At 47.3% G+C, this 14008-nt stretch overlaps 1 protein-coding gene across 1 annotated transcript; it reads left to right on the top strand.

Annotated features, from left to right (window-relative positions):
* The first annotated feature begins 1378 nt into the window (after positions 1 to 1378).
* On the top strand, positions 1379 to 5014 carry LOC110508159 (leukotriene B4 receptor 1-like). Its single transcript, XM_036966980.1, has 5 exons — positions 1379 to 1625; positions 2842 to 3500; positions 3754 to 3954; positions 4083 to 4126; positions 4245 to 5014. The coding sequence occupies exons 2-5, from the start codon at positions 2859 to 2861 to the stop codon at positions 4507 to 4509; spliced, it is 1152 nt and encodes a 383-aa protein (XP_036822875.1). The 5' UTR covers positions 1379 to 1625; positions 2842 to 2858; the 3' UTR covers positions 4510 to 5014.
* Positions 5015 to 14008: the final 8994 nt, after the last annotated feature.

Below are 14008 nucleotides of genomic sequence, written 5' to 3'. Positions count from 1 at the left end.
AACAGTTGAATGTCATACTCATTGACGGAGGAAAATAGAATTATGTGGATATGTTGCCACCATGTGGAAAAAAGGTGGAACAGTCTTTCCATAACATTCCCAGAAGGTGAATATATACAGTACAGGACAGGGGTGTTAAAATCCTACCCTGGAGGTCCGGAGTACCGGCTGTTTTTTTGTTCTACCTGATAATTAACTGCACCCACCAGGTGTCACAGGTCTAAATGAGTCTCTGATTAGAGGGGAAGAATGAAAAAAGCACTGGAACTGACTTCGAGGTCCAGATTTGAATTTGAGAGGTATAGGAGATGAAAGAGTGTGGCAGGTAGCCTAGCGGTTAAGAGAGTTGGGCCTGTAACCGAAAGGTCGCTGGTTCTAATCCCTGAGCCATCTAGGTTTAAAAAAAATCTGTTGATGTGCCCTTGAGCAAAGCACTTAACCCTAGTTGCTCTGGATAAGAGTGTCTGCTAAAAGCTCATATCATATATTCAGTGTATCCAAACACCAGGGGGAAGGAAGTGTTTATGATAATACATTTATATTTCAACGACAGAGCTAAAATCAGAAAAGAGAGTGGCTGGATGCATGTTTTGGTGGTGAGTGTGTTAGACAGGAACTGACAACTGTCAGTTCTGAAGAAATCAAATGTGTGTGTGATGGTGAGGTCCATGTCTTTATGTACCTGGACAAGGGAGTATCATTTTTCACTCACTCCTTAACTTTCCGTCTCTGCTTCTGCTGTCCTCTTTTTACCTTGTGCCCTACCCCGGAAATAACCAACATTCCTGGGTAAGTGTCAGAGCTCTGTGAGCAAGTGTGTGCATGTGTGTGATTCGTGTCTAACACTCTCTCTGTGTACATGTTTGCGCTTGTGTGGTTTGGTGGATCATGGTTGTGAAAATTGTATGTTTGCGTCATCAACACACTCTTATAGGTAACCTGGGGATACAGAAATATCCACTGTGATGGATGAGAATGGGAAATGTTTAAAGATTGTAACAATTTGTACAGCAATTGTTTTTTACAAATTTTGCAGAGCATAATAACATAATTGTTATTAGATTTCACTAGCAGATGAAGTATCATTTGGGTTTCCGAGTGGCGCAGTGGTCTAAGGCACTGCATCTGCGTACTAGAGGTGTCACTACAGACCCTGGTTTGATTCCAGGCTGTATCACAACTGGCCATGATTGGGAGTCCCATAGTGCGGTGCACATTTGGTCCAGCGTTGTCTGGGTCTGGGCTGGGGTTGGCTGTCATTGTAAATAAGAATGTGTTCTTAACTGACTTGCCTAGTTAAATAAAGGTTAAAAAAAAATGAGAGAGAGAGAGAGAGAGAGAGAGAGAGAGAGAGAGAGAGAGAGAGAGAGAACACACCTCTCTTGCCCCTCACAGCATGGGGCAGCACATTTTTTAGGCACAATATCGGGGAAAGCAGTTGTAAAGAAGAACATAGTCTGTCAGAAAGAGAGAGGGATTGGGATACGAGCTGTCAGAAAAGAGAAACAAAAAGAGAGCATAGAAAAATAGAAAACTGATCCCACCACATAATACATGCCCTACTCAGATCCATTGCTCTTTATCATCATCTTCATCATCCTCTAAATGCTTAATTGGTTAATAAGGTGAGTGGCTGCAAATCTCCTGAACTTTTATCTGGCACATACTGTATTATCATTGTATGCTCATTGTCATTTTCTGTCTCGCTCTCTCTCTCTCGCTCCATCTCTCTCTCTCTTTCTCTCTCTTTCTCTCTCTCTCCATATCTCTTTAATCGTTCCTCATTCATTTTCCATTCTCTTTCCATTCCTTTACAAAACTTTTACATTTCTTTCCTCTTTTCTTCATGTATTTTCTCATTGCATCAAGTTCCATCTCTCTCTGTCTCCTCTCTCCCCCTCTTCTCCATCTGTTGGCGAGCCCTTCCTGTCTCTGTGTGGTTCTGTGTTCCTTGCTGTTGACCTAACTCTGCCTTGGTTCCTCATGTTTACACATCTCTACACTGATCTGCTTTTGAAAGACACTAAAGCTGCTATAGTGCCGCAGTCTGGAAAGTAGGGTGTGTTTTATGTTCTCACATTCCCAAAGAACAGTTGTATTCTTTCTAGCAATTCAACCAGCATATAGTGCAATTATAATACAGTACAATTTGAACTGTTTCAATTTCGTTTCCCCCCCCCCCCCCTTTTTTCTTTGTTAAAATAACTGGAAGAGGGGAACTTGTTGCCCTGTTAATAGCCTGTCAAATTAGTGTGATGATTGACACGATTTCCACTTCTGTGAACCATTATTTGGTGTCATTCCTCTGCATAACTTGACAGAAAGTTAGAAACAGAACTTACAGCATGGAGGAAGACAAGTACAATGCCTTTGATGATAGGAGGATAGGATTGTGCCAATGTTGAGTATTGTGAGAGAAAGAGAGAGTCTTTCGAAGGAGCAGTGTTAACATTTGGCATGTTTTAGCATGCCGTCTCAGTGCTCTGCCAGTGTACTGTTTGCCAGGAGGCCTAATGTGAATATTTGCTTGCCTGATTCAGTGGCATCACATTTTATGTGTGCTGCAAAAACATTGTCTACCGCAAGGAGAGAAGAGTAATAGGAGATAGAGAGAGCTATGTATCTCCAATCCCAAATCAAACCGTAGTCCAACCCTTTGGCACTTGGATTCAATTGGTGCAAACAATATGTAATATGCAAAACAATCCACCTAACTTGGGTTCGAAGATCAAGCTCGATGCCACTTCCCAAATCCAAGCTTCATAAGAACAGGTGGAATTTCACCCAAATAGTACTATATATGACTCTTTCTCTTTCTCTCTGTTCACCTCTCTCCCTCAGAATCAATAACAATCCCAATGGCCAATGACAGTGACTTCCTTCGTTCTTCCGACTCATCCATCTCCTTCCTTGATGTCTTCAATGACACAGAGATCAAAGATTACATCAATGTCCTGTTCTCGAACAGCACTGTTGAGGATCCCAGTGTTGTGAGTAACAACGCCACCACAGCCATTGGGGCCCTGATCCTGGGCCTGGTCTTCCTCCTTGGCGTTCCAGGGAACCTCTTCATCATCTGGAGTATCCTGGCCCGTGCCCGCCGACGCTCCGTCACCACCATCCTCATCCTCAACCTGGCGTGCGCCGACGGCTCCCTCATGTGCCTCACCATCTTCTTCATCATCTATTTGGCTAGGCGGAACTGGGACTTTGGCACCTACATGTGCAAGGGGGTGTTTTACCTGTGCAACACGAACATGTATGCCTCCATCTTCCTCATCACGCTGATGAGCCTGCACAGGCTGGTGGCAGTGGTTTGGCCCCAGCGGGTAGCGGCCCTGGCCAGCAAGAAGATGGTAGTGCGGGCAATAGTTGTGCTCTGGGTCCTGGTGTTCTTCATGGCTATCCCAGCTCTGGTGTTCAGGGAGCAGAGGGATGATCGTAACGAACAGAACAAAACCCAACGGGTTTGTGCCTCAGATCACAGAATGCCTCAACATGTAAGTTTAAGAAGTGAATATTAAGTTAATAGTGGAGTTAGGTACATAATATATTGTTCTGGTTTAAGTGCATTGTTATTTATGTTGAGACAGGTACGGTCATGATATGACTACTAAAATCATAAATCCTAACCAATCCTACATTTTTGCTCGAGATCTTGTTATGACAGACTCATTCATGTTCAAATACGCCTGGTATTCCACTATGCTATGCATGTGAGCAGTTAATCGTTACCTCATGTTTCATGTTCAGTTGGTGTTCCAGTACACCTTTGAGACTGTAGTGGGATTCCTGGTTCCGTACGGGATTATAGTGAGCAGCTACGTCTGCATCCTGAGACGCCTCAGACAGACCAAATTCCATCGCAAGGTCCGCAGTGAGAATCTCATCCTGGCCATCGTTGTGATGTTTGCCATCTTCTGGTTGCCCTATCACGTCATCAACATAATACAGGTGCGTGATCATAAGGGATTGGTTCATTTTGACATTTCACTCAGAATGTGGTGAGCAGCACAGGAAGTTGTGCTATTTGACAGTGAAGGAATGAAGGAAAGGTTTTGCTCTGTGGTTGCTTCTCCTAGGTTGTGGCTGAGCATTTGAAAGACGATTCAGCAACAAAAAAGAGGTAAGTGCTCACCAACTGACCCAACATTTCCCCTTCCATTTGAATATAACAGAAGCACCACCATACAATGATAGTGAAAAAACTAATGGCAACATGAACTGCATCCCTCCCTCTGCAGACTATATATAATATGGCAGTCCAGTCGTGCTGTGACCTCCGCTCTGGCCTTCATCAGCAGCTGTGCCAACCCTATTCTCTACACGTTCGCTGGGAAGTCCTACATCAGAGAGAACGGCATGGCCTTCATGGCTCGCCTCTTTGAAGGGACATCTCTGGACACTGGGATAAGGAAGGGCCAGCAGACAACCAGGGACAGGGAGGGAAAGAGACTCAAAGAGACGTTGTCTTTCAGCAGCACTGGGGGCAATGCTATGATGAAATGAAAATAGACACTCATATGCAGGGTTGCACTGCACATGCTATCCACTCATCATGACGATGCACTCCTGCACACAGACTTCTTACATTGTTTTGTATTGCTATATAGATCTGCTCCTCTACTTGCATATGGGACCATCTGAAACAATCCCTACAATATTCAGTGCACCTCATGTGAGACACAAGTTTCTCACTAGACCCAACTTCTCTGCCACAATTCTTCTGTAAATGTGTTTGTCAAATGTGCCTTTTTTACTTTAATTCATTGTTTGTGCCGCTTGAATGTTTGTTGAATTGCACACAGGCATTCAACACCCTGCGTTGACAGCCACACACCCAACAACCACAGCACTAGCACACAAACACATATTCTCAACCCCTGCCCCATGGAGAGCATCACTCCAGACACCACACAGCCAGAGCAGCACACAGCCGGAGCAGCACACAGCCAGACACCACACAGCCAGACAACACACAGCCAGACACCACACAGCCAGAGCAGCACACAGCCGGAGCAGCACACAGCCAGACACCACACAGCCAGACACCACACAGCGAGACCAGCACACATCCAGAGCACCACACAGCCAGAGCACCACACAGCCAGAGCAGCACACAGCCAGACATCACCCAGCCAGACACCACCCAGCCAGAGCAGCGCACAGCCAGAGCAGCACACAGCCAGAGCACCACAGCCAGAGCAGCACACAGCCGGAGCACCACACAGCTGGAGCACCACACAGCCGGAGCACCACACAGCCGGAGCAGCACACAGCCAGAGCACCACACAGCTGGAGCACCACACAGCTGGAGCACCACACAGCCGGAGCACCACACAGCCAGACACCACACAGCCAGAGCAGCACACAGCGAGAGCAGCACACAGAGGACAACATTGTCATCCTGTGTGACTCCAACGACAAATATCTTGATGGAAGACGGCTGTTCCCAAAGAGAGGAGTGAGGAAAGTCAAGAGCAGAGACTGAGACCACCGATTCACATAATCATTCACACAGGGATGAAAAATCTCTGCAAGCAGGGTGGATGTAACCAAGGCTCTGACCAAGATGTTTTATTTTTCATTTTTTTACTTCAGTTTAATTGAGTAAATACTAAATTGTTGGTTAAGGACTTGTAAGTAAGCATTTCACTGTAAGGTCTACAGCTGTTGTATTCGGTCCATCTGACAAATAAAATGTGATTTGATTTGATGTTGATCTATTAACAATTTTAGAGACATGGTTGAGTAGGAACATTTCTGACACTGAGTTAAAAATCCAGGGTTACATAATATATAGAATTGATAGGTGCACTCTAGGTGGGGGAGCATGTCATCGATATATGACTGTCTATGAAGATTTCACGTGACATTGTCCCTCTACATTTTGAAGTCTTTTTGTTAAAATAGCTCTACATGTCATTGATTTACAGACCAAGTAGACTCCATTAACAATATTATCACCACAGTAATTGAATGCATTGGTCAAATGAATGGATCATGTTAGGTGACTTCAATAAGAATCTGCTAAGGATTATAAAACTATTAAAAAAATATGTACTTTACTGAATTAAAGTACCAAAATTATAGGCAAGACACCCCCAATAAAGGAGTGGTTCTGCAGGTGGTGACCACAGATCACTTCTCAGTTCCTATGCTTCCTGGCTGATGTGTTGGTCACTTTTGAATGCTGGCAGTGCTTTCACTCTAGTGGTAGCATGAGACGGAGTCTACAACCCACACAAGTGGCTCAGGTAGTGCAGCTCATCCAGGATGGCACATCAATGCGAGCTGTGGCAAGAAGGTTTGCTGTGTCTGTCAGCGTAGTGTCCAGAGCATGGAGGCGCTACCAGGAGACAGGCCAGTACATCAGGAGACATAGAGGAGGCCGTAGGATGGCAACAACGCAGCAGCAGGACCGCTACCTCCGCCTTTGTGCAAGGAGGAGCAGGAGGAGCACTGCCAGAGCCCTGCAAAATGACCTCCAGCAGGCCACAAATGTGCATGTGTTTGCTCAAACGGTCAGAAACAGACTCCATGAGGGTGGTATGAGGGCCCGACGTCCACAGGTGGGGGTTGTTCTTACCGCCCAACACCGTGCAGGACATTTGGCATTTGCCAGAGAACACCAAGATTGGCAAATTCGCCACTGGCACCCTGTGCTTTTCACAGATGAAAGCAGGTTCACACTGAGCACGTGACAGACGTGAGTCTGGAGACGCCGTGGAGAACGTTCTGCTGCCTGCAACATCCTCCAGCATGACCGATTTGGCGGTGGGTCAGTCATGGTGTGGGGTGGCATTTCTTTGGGGGGCCGCACAGCCCTCCATGTGCTCGCCAGAGGTAGCCTGACTGCCATTAGGTACCGAGATGAGATCCTCAGACCCCTTGTGAGACCATATGCTGGTGCGGTTGGCCCTGGGTTCCTCCTAATGCAAGACAATGCTAGACCTCATGTGGTTGGAGTGTGTCAGCAGTTCCTGCAAGAGGAAGGCATTGATGCTATGGACTGGCCCGCCCGTTCCCCAGACCTGAATCCAATTGAGCACATCTGGGACATCATGTCTCGCTCCATCCACCAATGCCACGTTGCACCACAGACTGTCCAGGAGTTGGCGGATGCTTAAGTCCAGGTCTGGGAGGAGATCCCTTTGGAGACCATCCGCCACCTCATCAGGAGCATGCCCAGGTGTTGTAGGGAGGTCATACAGGCACATGGAGACCACACACACTACTGAGCCTCATTTTGACTTGTTTTAAGGACATTACATCAAAGTTGGATTAGCTTGTAGTGTGGTTTTCCACTTTAATTTTGAGTGTGACTCCAAATCCATACCTCCATGGGTTAATACATTTGATTTCCATTGATAATTTTTGTGTTATGTTGTTGTCAGCACATTCAACTATGTAAAGAACAAAGTATTTAAGAACACTTCAACTGTGAGAGACGGAATCTAAAACAAAAATCCAGAAAATTACATTGTATGATTTTTAAGTAATTCATTTGCATTTTATTGCATGACATAAGTTTTTGATACATCAGAAAAGCAGAACTTAATATTTGGTACAGAAACCTTTGTTTGCAATTACAGAGATCATACGTTTCCTGTAGTTCTTGACCAGGTTTGCACACACTGCAGCAGGGATTTTGGCCCACTCCTCCATATAGACCTTCTCCAGATCCTTCAGGTTTCGGGGCTGTCGCTGGGCAACACGGACTTTCAGCTCCCTCCAAATATTTTCTATTGGGTTCAGGTCTGGAGACTGGCTAGGCCACTCCAGGATCTTGAGATGCTTCTTACAGATCCACTCCTTAGTTGCCCTGGCTGTGTGTTTCAGGTCGTTGTCATGCTGGAAGACCCAGCCACGACCCATCTTCAATGCTCTTACTGAGGGAAGGAGGTTGTTGGCCAAGATCTCGCGATACATGGCCCCATCCATCCTCCCCTTAATACGGTGCAGTCGTCCTTTTCCCTTTGCAGCCTCTACATGCTTTGTAAGTAGGAAAACCTGCAAAATCAAATATCAAATACTTGTTCTCCCCACTGTACATCTTAGGAGAAAGCTGAAGTCTCTTCCTATCCATTGACATAAACATATCCTCCGTCTGATTCCCGGTTAATCCAATAGATAGCAGTAGGAGAGCATATGACGTCTCTTAGCCAGTTTAAACCAGTTGCGTCTGCTTTGGGTAGTGAGTCACTGTGCCAAAATGGCTGAACAGAATTTCAAGCATCACATCTTAAAATGTCCATTTCAATCAGGGCTTTTAAGAGATGGAGTTTTAAAAAACACAGACACAGACAGGTGAAGAAACTTCAAACCTCTTTTCCCCCTTTTCAAATTGTAAACGATGAGCTAGCTAAAAAGCGCATGTGGATGGAGAAGGAAATGCATTGCTAATGACCATCAGGGTGTACCCTTTCCATGCATACTGTAATAGCTTTCTTCCTGGGAAGGAGAGGCGGACCAAAACGCAGCGTGGTTAGAGTTCATGTTCTTTAATAAGCGACACTTAACATGAACTAACTACAAAACAATAAATGTGAAAACCGAACACAGTCGTATCTGGTGCATAGACACAAAGACAAGAAACAATCACCCACAAAACCCAACACAAAACGGGCTACCTAAATATGGTTCCCAATCAGAGACAATGACTAACACCTGCCTCTGATCGAGAACCATATCAGGCCAAACATAGAAATAGACAAACCAGACGCACAACATAGAATGCCCATCCAGCTCACGTCCTAACCAACACCAAAACAAGGAAAACACAAAAGAACTATGGTCAGAACGTGACAGTACCCCCCCCCCCCCCCCCCCCCCCAAGGTGGGGACTCCGACCGCACAACCAAAATCTATAGGGGAGGGTCTGGGTGGGCATCTGTCCGCGGTGGCGGCTCTGGCGCTGGACGTGGACCCCACTCCATCATAGTCTTTGTCCACCTCCTTAGCGTCCATTGAGTGGCGACCCTCGCCGCCAACCTTGGCCTAGTAACCCTAACAAAGGGCCCCACTGGACTGAGGTGCAGCTCGGGACTGAGGGGTAGCTCGGGACTGAGGGGTAGCTCAGGACTGAGAGGTAGCTCAGGCTGGTTGATGGCTCTGGCAGCTTCTGGCTGAATGGCGGCTCTGGAGGATCCTGGCTGACTGGCGGCTCTGGAGGATCCTGGCTGACTGGCGGCTCTGGAGGATCCTGGCTGACTGGCGGCTCTGGAGGATCCTGGCTGACTGGCGGCTCTGGAGGATCCTGGCTGACTGGCGGCTCTGGCGGATCCTGGCTGACTGGCGGCTCTGGACAGACGGGAGACTCTGGCGGCTCTGGACAGACGGGAGACTCTGGCGGCTCTGGACAGACGGGAGACTCTGGCGGCTCTGGACAGACGGGAGACTCTGGCGGCTCTGGACAGACGGGAGACTCTGGCGGCTCTGGACAGACGGGAGACTCTGGCGGCTCTGGATAGACGGGAGACTCTGGCGGCTCTGGACAGACGGGAGACTCTGGCGGCTCTGGACAGACGGGAGACTCTGGCGGCTCTGGACAGACGGGAGACTCTGGCGGCTCTGGACAGACGAGAGACTCTGGCGGCTCTGGACAGACGGGAGACTCTGGCGGCTCTGGACAGACGGGAGACCCTGGCGGCTCTGGACAGACGGGAGACTCTGGCGGCTCTGGACAGACGGGAGACTCTGGCGGCTCTGGACAGACGGGAGACTCTGGCGGCTCTGGACAGACGGGAGACTCTGGCGGCTCTGGACAGACGGGAGACTCTGGCGGCTCTGGACAGACGGGAGACTCTAGCGGCTCTGGACAGACGGGAGACTCCAGCAGCTCTGGACAGACGGGCAGCTCAGGCGGCGCTGAGCAGATGGGCAGCTCAGGCGGCGCTGGGCAGATGGGCAGCTCCGGCAACGCTGGAGAGGAGGAAGGCTCTGGCAGCGGTGGACAGAGGAGCTCTGGCGTCTCTGGACTGAGGGGCTCTGGCGCCTCTGGACTGAGGGGCGGAAGCTCTGCCAGCGCCGGACAGGCGGGAGACTCCGGCTGCGCTGGAGAGGAGGAAGGCTCTGGCAGCGCTGGACAGGCGAGGCGCACTGTAGGCCTGGTGCGTGGTGCCGGCACTGGTGGTACTGGGCCGAGGACACGCACCTCAGGGCGAGTGCGGGGAGCTGCCACCGGAGGGCTGATGCGTGGAGGTGGTACTGGTTAGACCGGACCGTGCAGGCGCACTGGAGCTTTTGAGCACCGAGGAGCTGCCAACGGAGGGCTGATGCGTGGAGGTGGTACTGGTTAGACCGGACCGTGCAGGCACACTGGAGCTTTTGAGCACCGAGCCTGCTCAACCTTACCTGGTTGAATGCTCCCGGTCGCCCTGCCAGTGCGGCGAGGTGGAATAGCCCGCACTGGGCTGTGCAGGCGAACTGGGGACACCATGCGCAAGGCTGGTGCCATGTACGCCGGCCCAAGGAGACGCACTGGAGACCAGATGCATAGAGCCGGCTTCATGGCACCTGGCTCGATGCCCACTCTAGCCCGGCCGATGCACTCGCACTGGGGACACTGTGCGCTCCACAGCATAACACGGTGCCTGCCCGGTCTCTCTCGCCCTCCGGTAAGCACAGGAAGTTGGCACAGGTCTCCTACCTGGCTTCGCCACACTTCCTGTGGGCACCCCCGCCAATACATTTTTGGGGCTGACTCTCGGGCTTCCTTGCCAACCGTGTTCCCTCGTATCGCCGGCTCCTCTCTCCATCTGTCTCTGCTCTCCTAGCTGCCTCCACCTGCTCCCATGGGAGGCGATCCTTTCCCGCCAGGATCTCCTCCCAAGTGTAGCAACCCTTGCTGTCCATCACATCATCCCATGTCCATTCCTCCTTGCGCTGCTCCTGCTGCCGCTGCCTGTCACAACGCCGCTTGGTCCTGTTGTGGTGGGTGATTCTGTAACGGCTTTCTTCCTGGGAAGGAAAGGCGGACCAAAACACAGCGTGGTTAAAGTTCATGTTCTTTAATAAGAGACACTTAACATGAACTAACTACAAAACAATAACTGTGAAAACCGAACACAGTCTCATCTGGTGCATAGACACAAAGACAAGAAACAATCACCCACAAAACCCAACACAAAACAGGCTACCTAAATATGGTTCCCAATCAGAGACAATGACTAACACCTGCCTCTGATCGAGAACCATATCAGGCCAAACATAGAAATAGACAAACCAGACATACAACATAGAATGCCCACCCAGCTCACGTCTTGACCAACACTAAAACAAGGAAAACACAAAAGAACTATGGTCAGAACGTGACACATACTAAATGTTTGCACTTTTGGGGGGGTGGGGTGATTCTTCTGACATTGCCGGCAGTAAGTTTTGAGTTCGATTTTCAAAAAGACAAGGCCTTTAGCTTTGAAATGCTATGTCACTATAGCTGTAGCCTGTAGCTTTAAAGTTATATGTTTGGTATCGCCCAAACTCACCAGGCACTGTACAGGGCCAAAAACAGCCGCTCAGAGTTTAACATAAGGGATATATACACATTCATAATTTCAACAGCTTTTTTGTTGGTAGAGTATTAAATTGCCTTAAGATATTGTTACATTTATTTTTGTAAAGTAAGACAACTTTTTTCTGTAAATCTACCTTTGTGAATATTACATTTGGCCAAAAGATTTTTACAAATGATTTCTATTGTAGGTCAAAGAATCCAAGCAGTAACTCTCTCCATAATAGGGTAACATCTTCCTAAATATGATAAATGATAAATCTACTGATGTCTTGCCACAGATTATTTACATGAATACAAATCCAAAATAGATCTAACACTGTCTCTGGGTGGTCGTTACAAAAGGTACAATTTGAGTTTGTCTTTTTCATATAGTGGTTGGCAGAATAATATGTATGAATCATTTAAAAGAAACTTCCTTGATTTTGTTAATAAGTAGGTATGTGTGAGGCAACATCCAAACATTTGTTTCCAACAGATGTTCCGACAGATGTTATCAATAAAAAGATTCCAGTAATGCATGACATGAGGTATAGATGGATACATCCGGTTGAAACAAGGCATGTATGGCTCTATTGTTTTTGTATGAACCAAAAGGAAAATATATATTTCCTATTGGTGGTGAGTCAACAGGGGTAATCAAAGGTACGTTCTGAGGGTCAGGTCTTGACATGTTCCGGAATAATAAAGCATCACCCCTGGGAATGGGATCAAAAACGATTGCAAAATCTTTAGGTGTTACAGGGATCTTGTCGAGTGATAAGAATTCCTCATAAATAAGTTTTAAAAAACAGCATTTACAAGTTGGCTCACCAATAGGATATTATTTTGGAACCAACAGGGTTAAAATTTAGGAAGCCTCTAGACTTTTGATCCTTAGTAATGGTTATGCCTAAATATGTAAGTTCTTCGTTCACTGGAATACCACAGTATTGGTATTTGTATTTATTATGGATCCCCATTAGCTGCTGCCAAAGCAGCTACTCTTCCTGGGGTTTATTATGGATCCCCATTAGCTGCTGCCAAAGCAGCTACTTTTCCTGGGGTTTATTATGGATCCCCATTAGCTGCTGCCAAAGCAGCTACTTTTCCTGGGGTTTATTATGGATCCCCATTAGCTGCTGCCAAAGCAGCTATTTTTCCTGGGGTCCAGCAAAATGAAGGCAGTTTATAACATTTTAAAAACATTACAATACATTCACAGATTTTACAACACACTGTGTGCCCTCAGGCCCCTGCTCCACGACTACCACATATCTACAGTACTAAATCCATGTGTATGTATAGTGCGTATGTTATCGCCTGCGTGTGTCTGTGCCAATGTTTGTGTTGCTTCACAGTCCCCGCTGTTCCATAAGGTGTATTTTTAATCTGTTTTTTAGATCAAATTTTACTGTTTGCGTCAGTTACTTGATGTGGATGTAGTCATGGCTCTATGTAGTACTGTGTGCCTTCCATAGTCTGTTCTGGACTTGGGGACTGTGAAGAGACCTCTTGTGGTATGTCTTGTGGGGCATGCATAGGTGTCCGAGCTGTGTGCCAGTAGTTTAGACAAACAGCTCGGTGTCAATACCTCTCATAAATAAAAGTAATGATGAAGTCAATCTCTCCTCCACTTTCAGCAGGAGAGATTGACAGGCATATTATTATTATGACCTCTGTGTACATCCAATGGCCAGGCGTGCTGCCCTGTTCTGAGCCATTTGCAATTTTTAAGTCATTTTTTGTGACACCTGACCACACGACTGAACAGTAGTCAAGGTGCGACAAAACTAGGGCCTGTAGGACCTGCCTTGTTGATAGTGCTGTTAAGATGGCAGAGCATTGCTTTATTATAGACAGACTTCTCCCCATCTTAGCTACTACTGCATCAATATGTTTTGACCATGACAGTCAACAATCTAGGGTGACTCCAAGCAGTTTAGTCATCTCAACTTGCTCAATTGTCCCATCGAGCTCTAGCGACTGTCCCATCGAGCTCTAGGGCGCATGCATGTTGACTTCGGTCGCTAGCTGTACGGTGTTTCCTCCAACACATTGGTGCGGCTGGCTTCCGGGTTAAGCGAGCAGTGTGTCAAGAAGCAGTGCGGCTTGGCGGTGTCGAGTTTCGGAGGACGCATAGATCTCTTCCGAGTCGGTATGGGAGTTGCAGCGATGGAACAAGACTGTAACTACCAATTTGGGAGAAAAACGGGAAAAAAGTACCCCAAAAAATAATAACAAGTAATAATAATAATTTACGCGGATAATGGCACCTAGCCTTTTTCTATAATGCTTTATGAGATTGAAGACCACATTGGGAGAGATCTTAGACCATTCCTCCATATAAAATCTTTCCAGAGCCTTGATATCCTTCAGTCTTCACTTATGGACTCTTTAATTTAAACCACAGGCTTTCAATGGGATTCAAGTCCGGAGACTAAGATGGCCATTACAAAAGGTTGATTTTGTGGTCAAAACCATTTCTATGTGGATGTTTATGTGTGCTTGGGG

Source organism: Oncorhynchus mykiss, chromosome 28 (assembly GCF_013265735.2).
Source record: "Oncorhynchus mykiss isolate Arlee chromosome 28, USDA_OmykA_1.1, whole genome shotgun sequence".
Lineage (NCBI taxonomy): Eukaryota > Metazoa > Chordata > Actinopteri > Salmoniformes > Salmonidae > Oncorhynchus > Oncorhynchus mykiss.
This window is presented reverse-complemented; position numbering and strand designations above follow the sequence as displayed.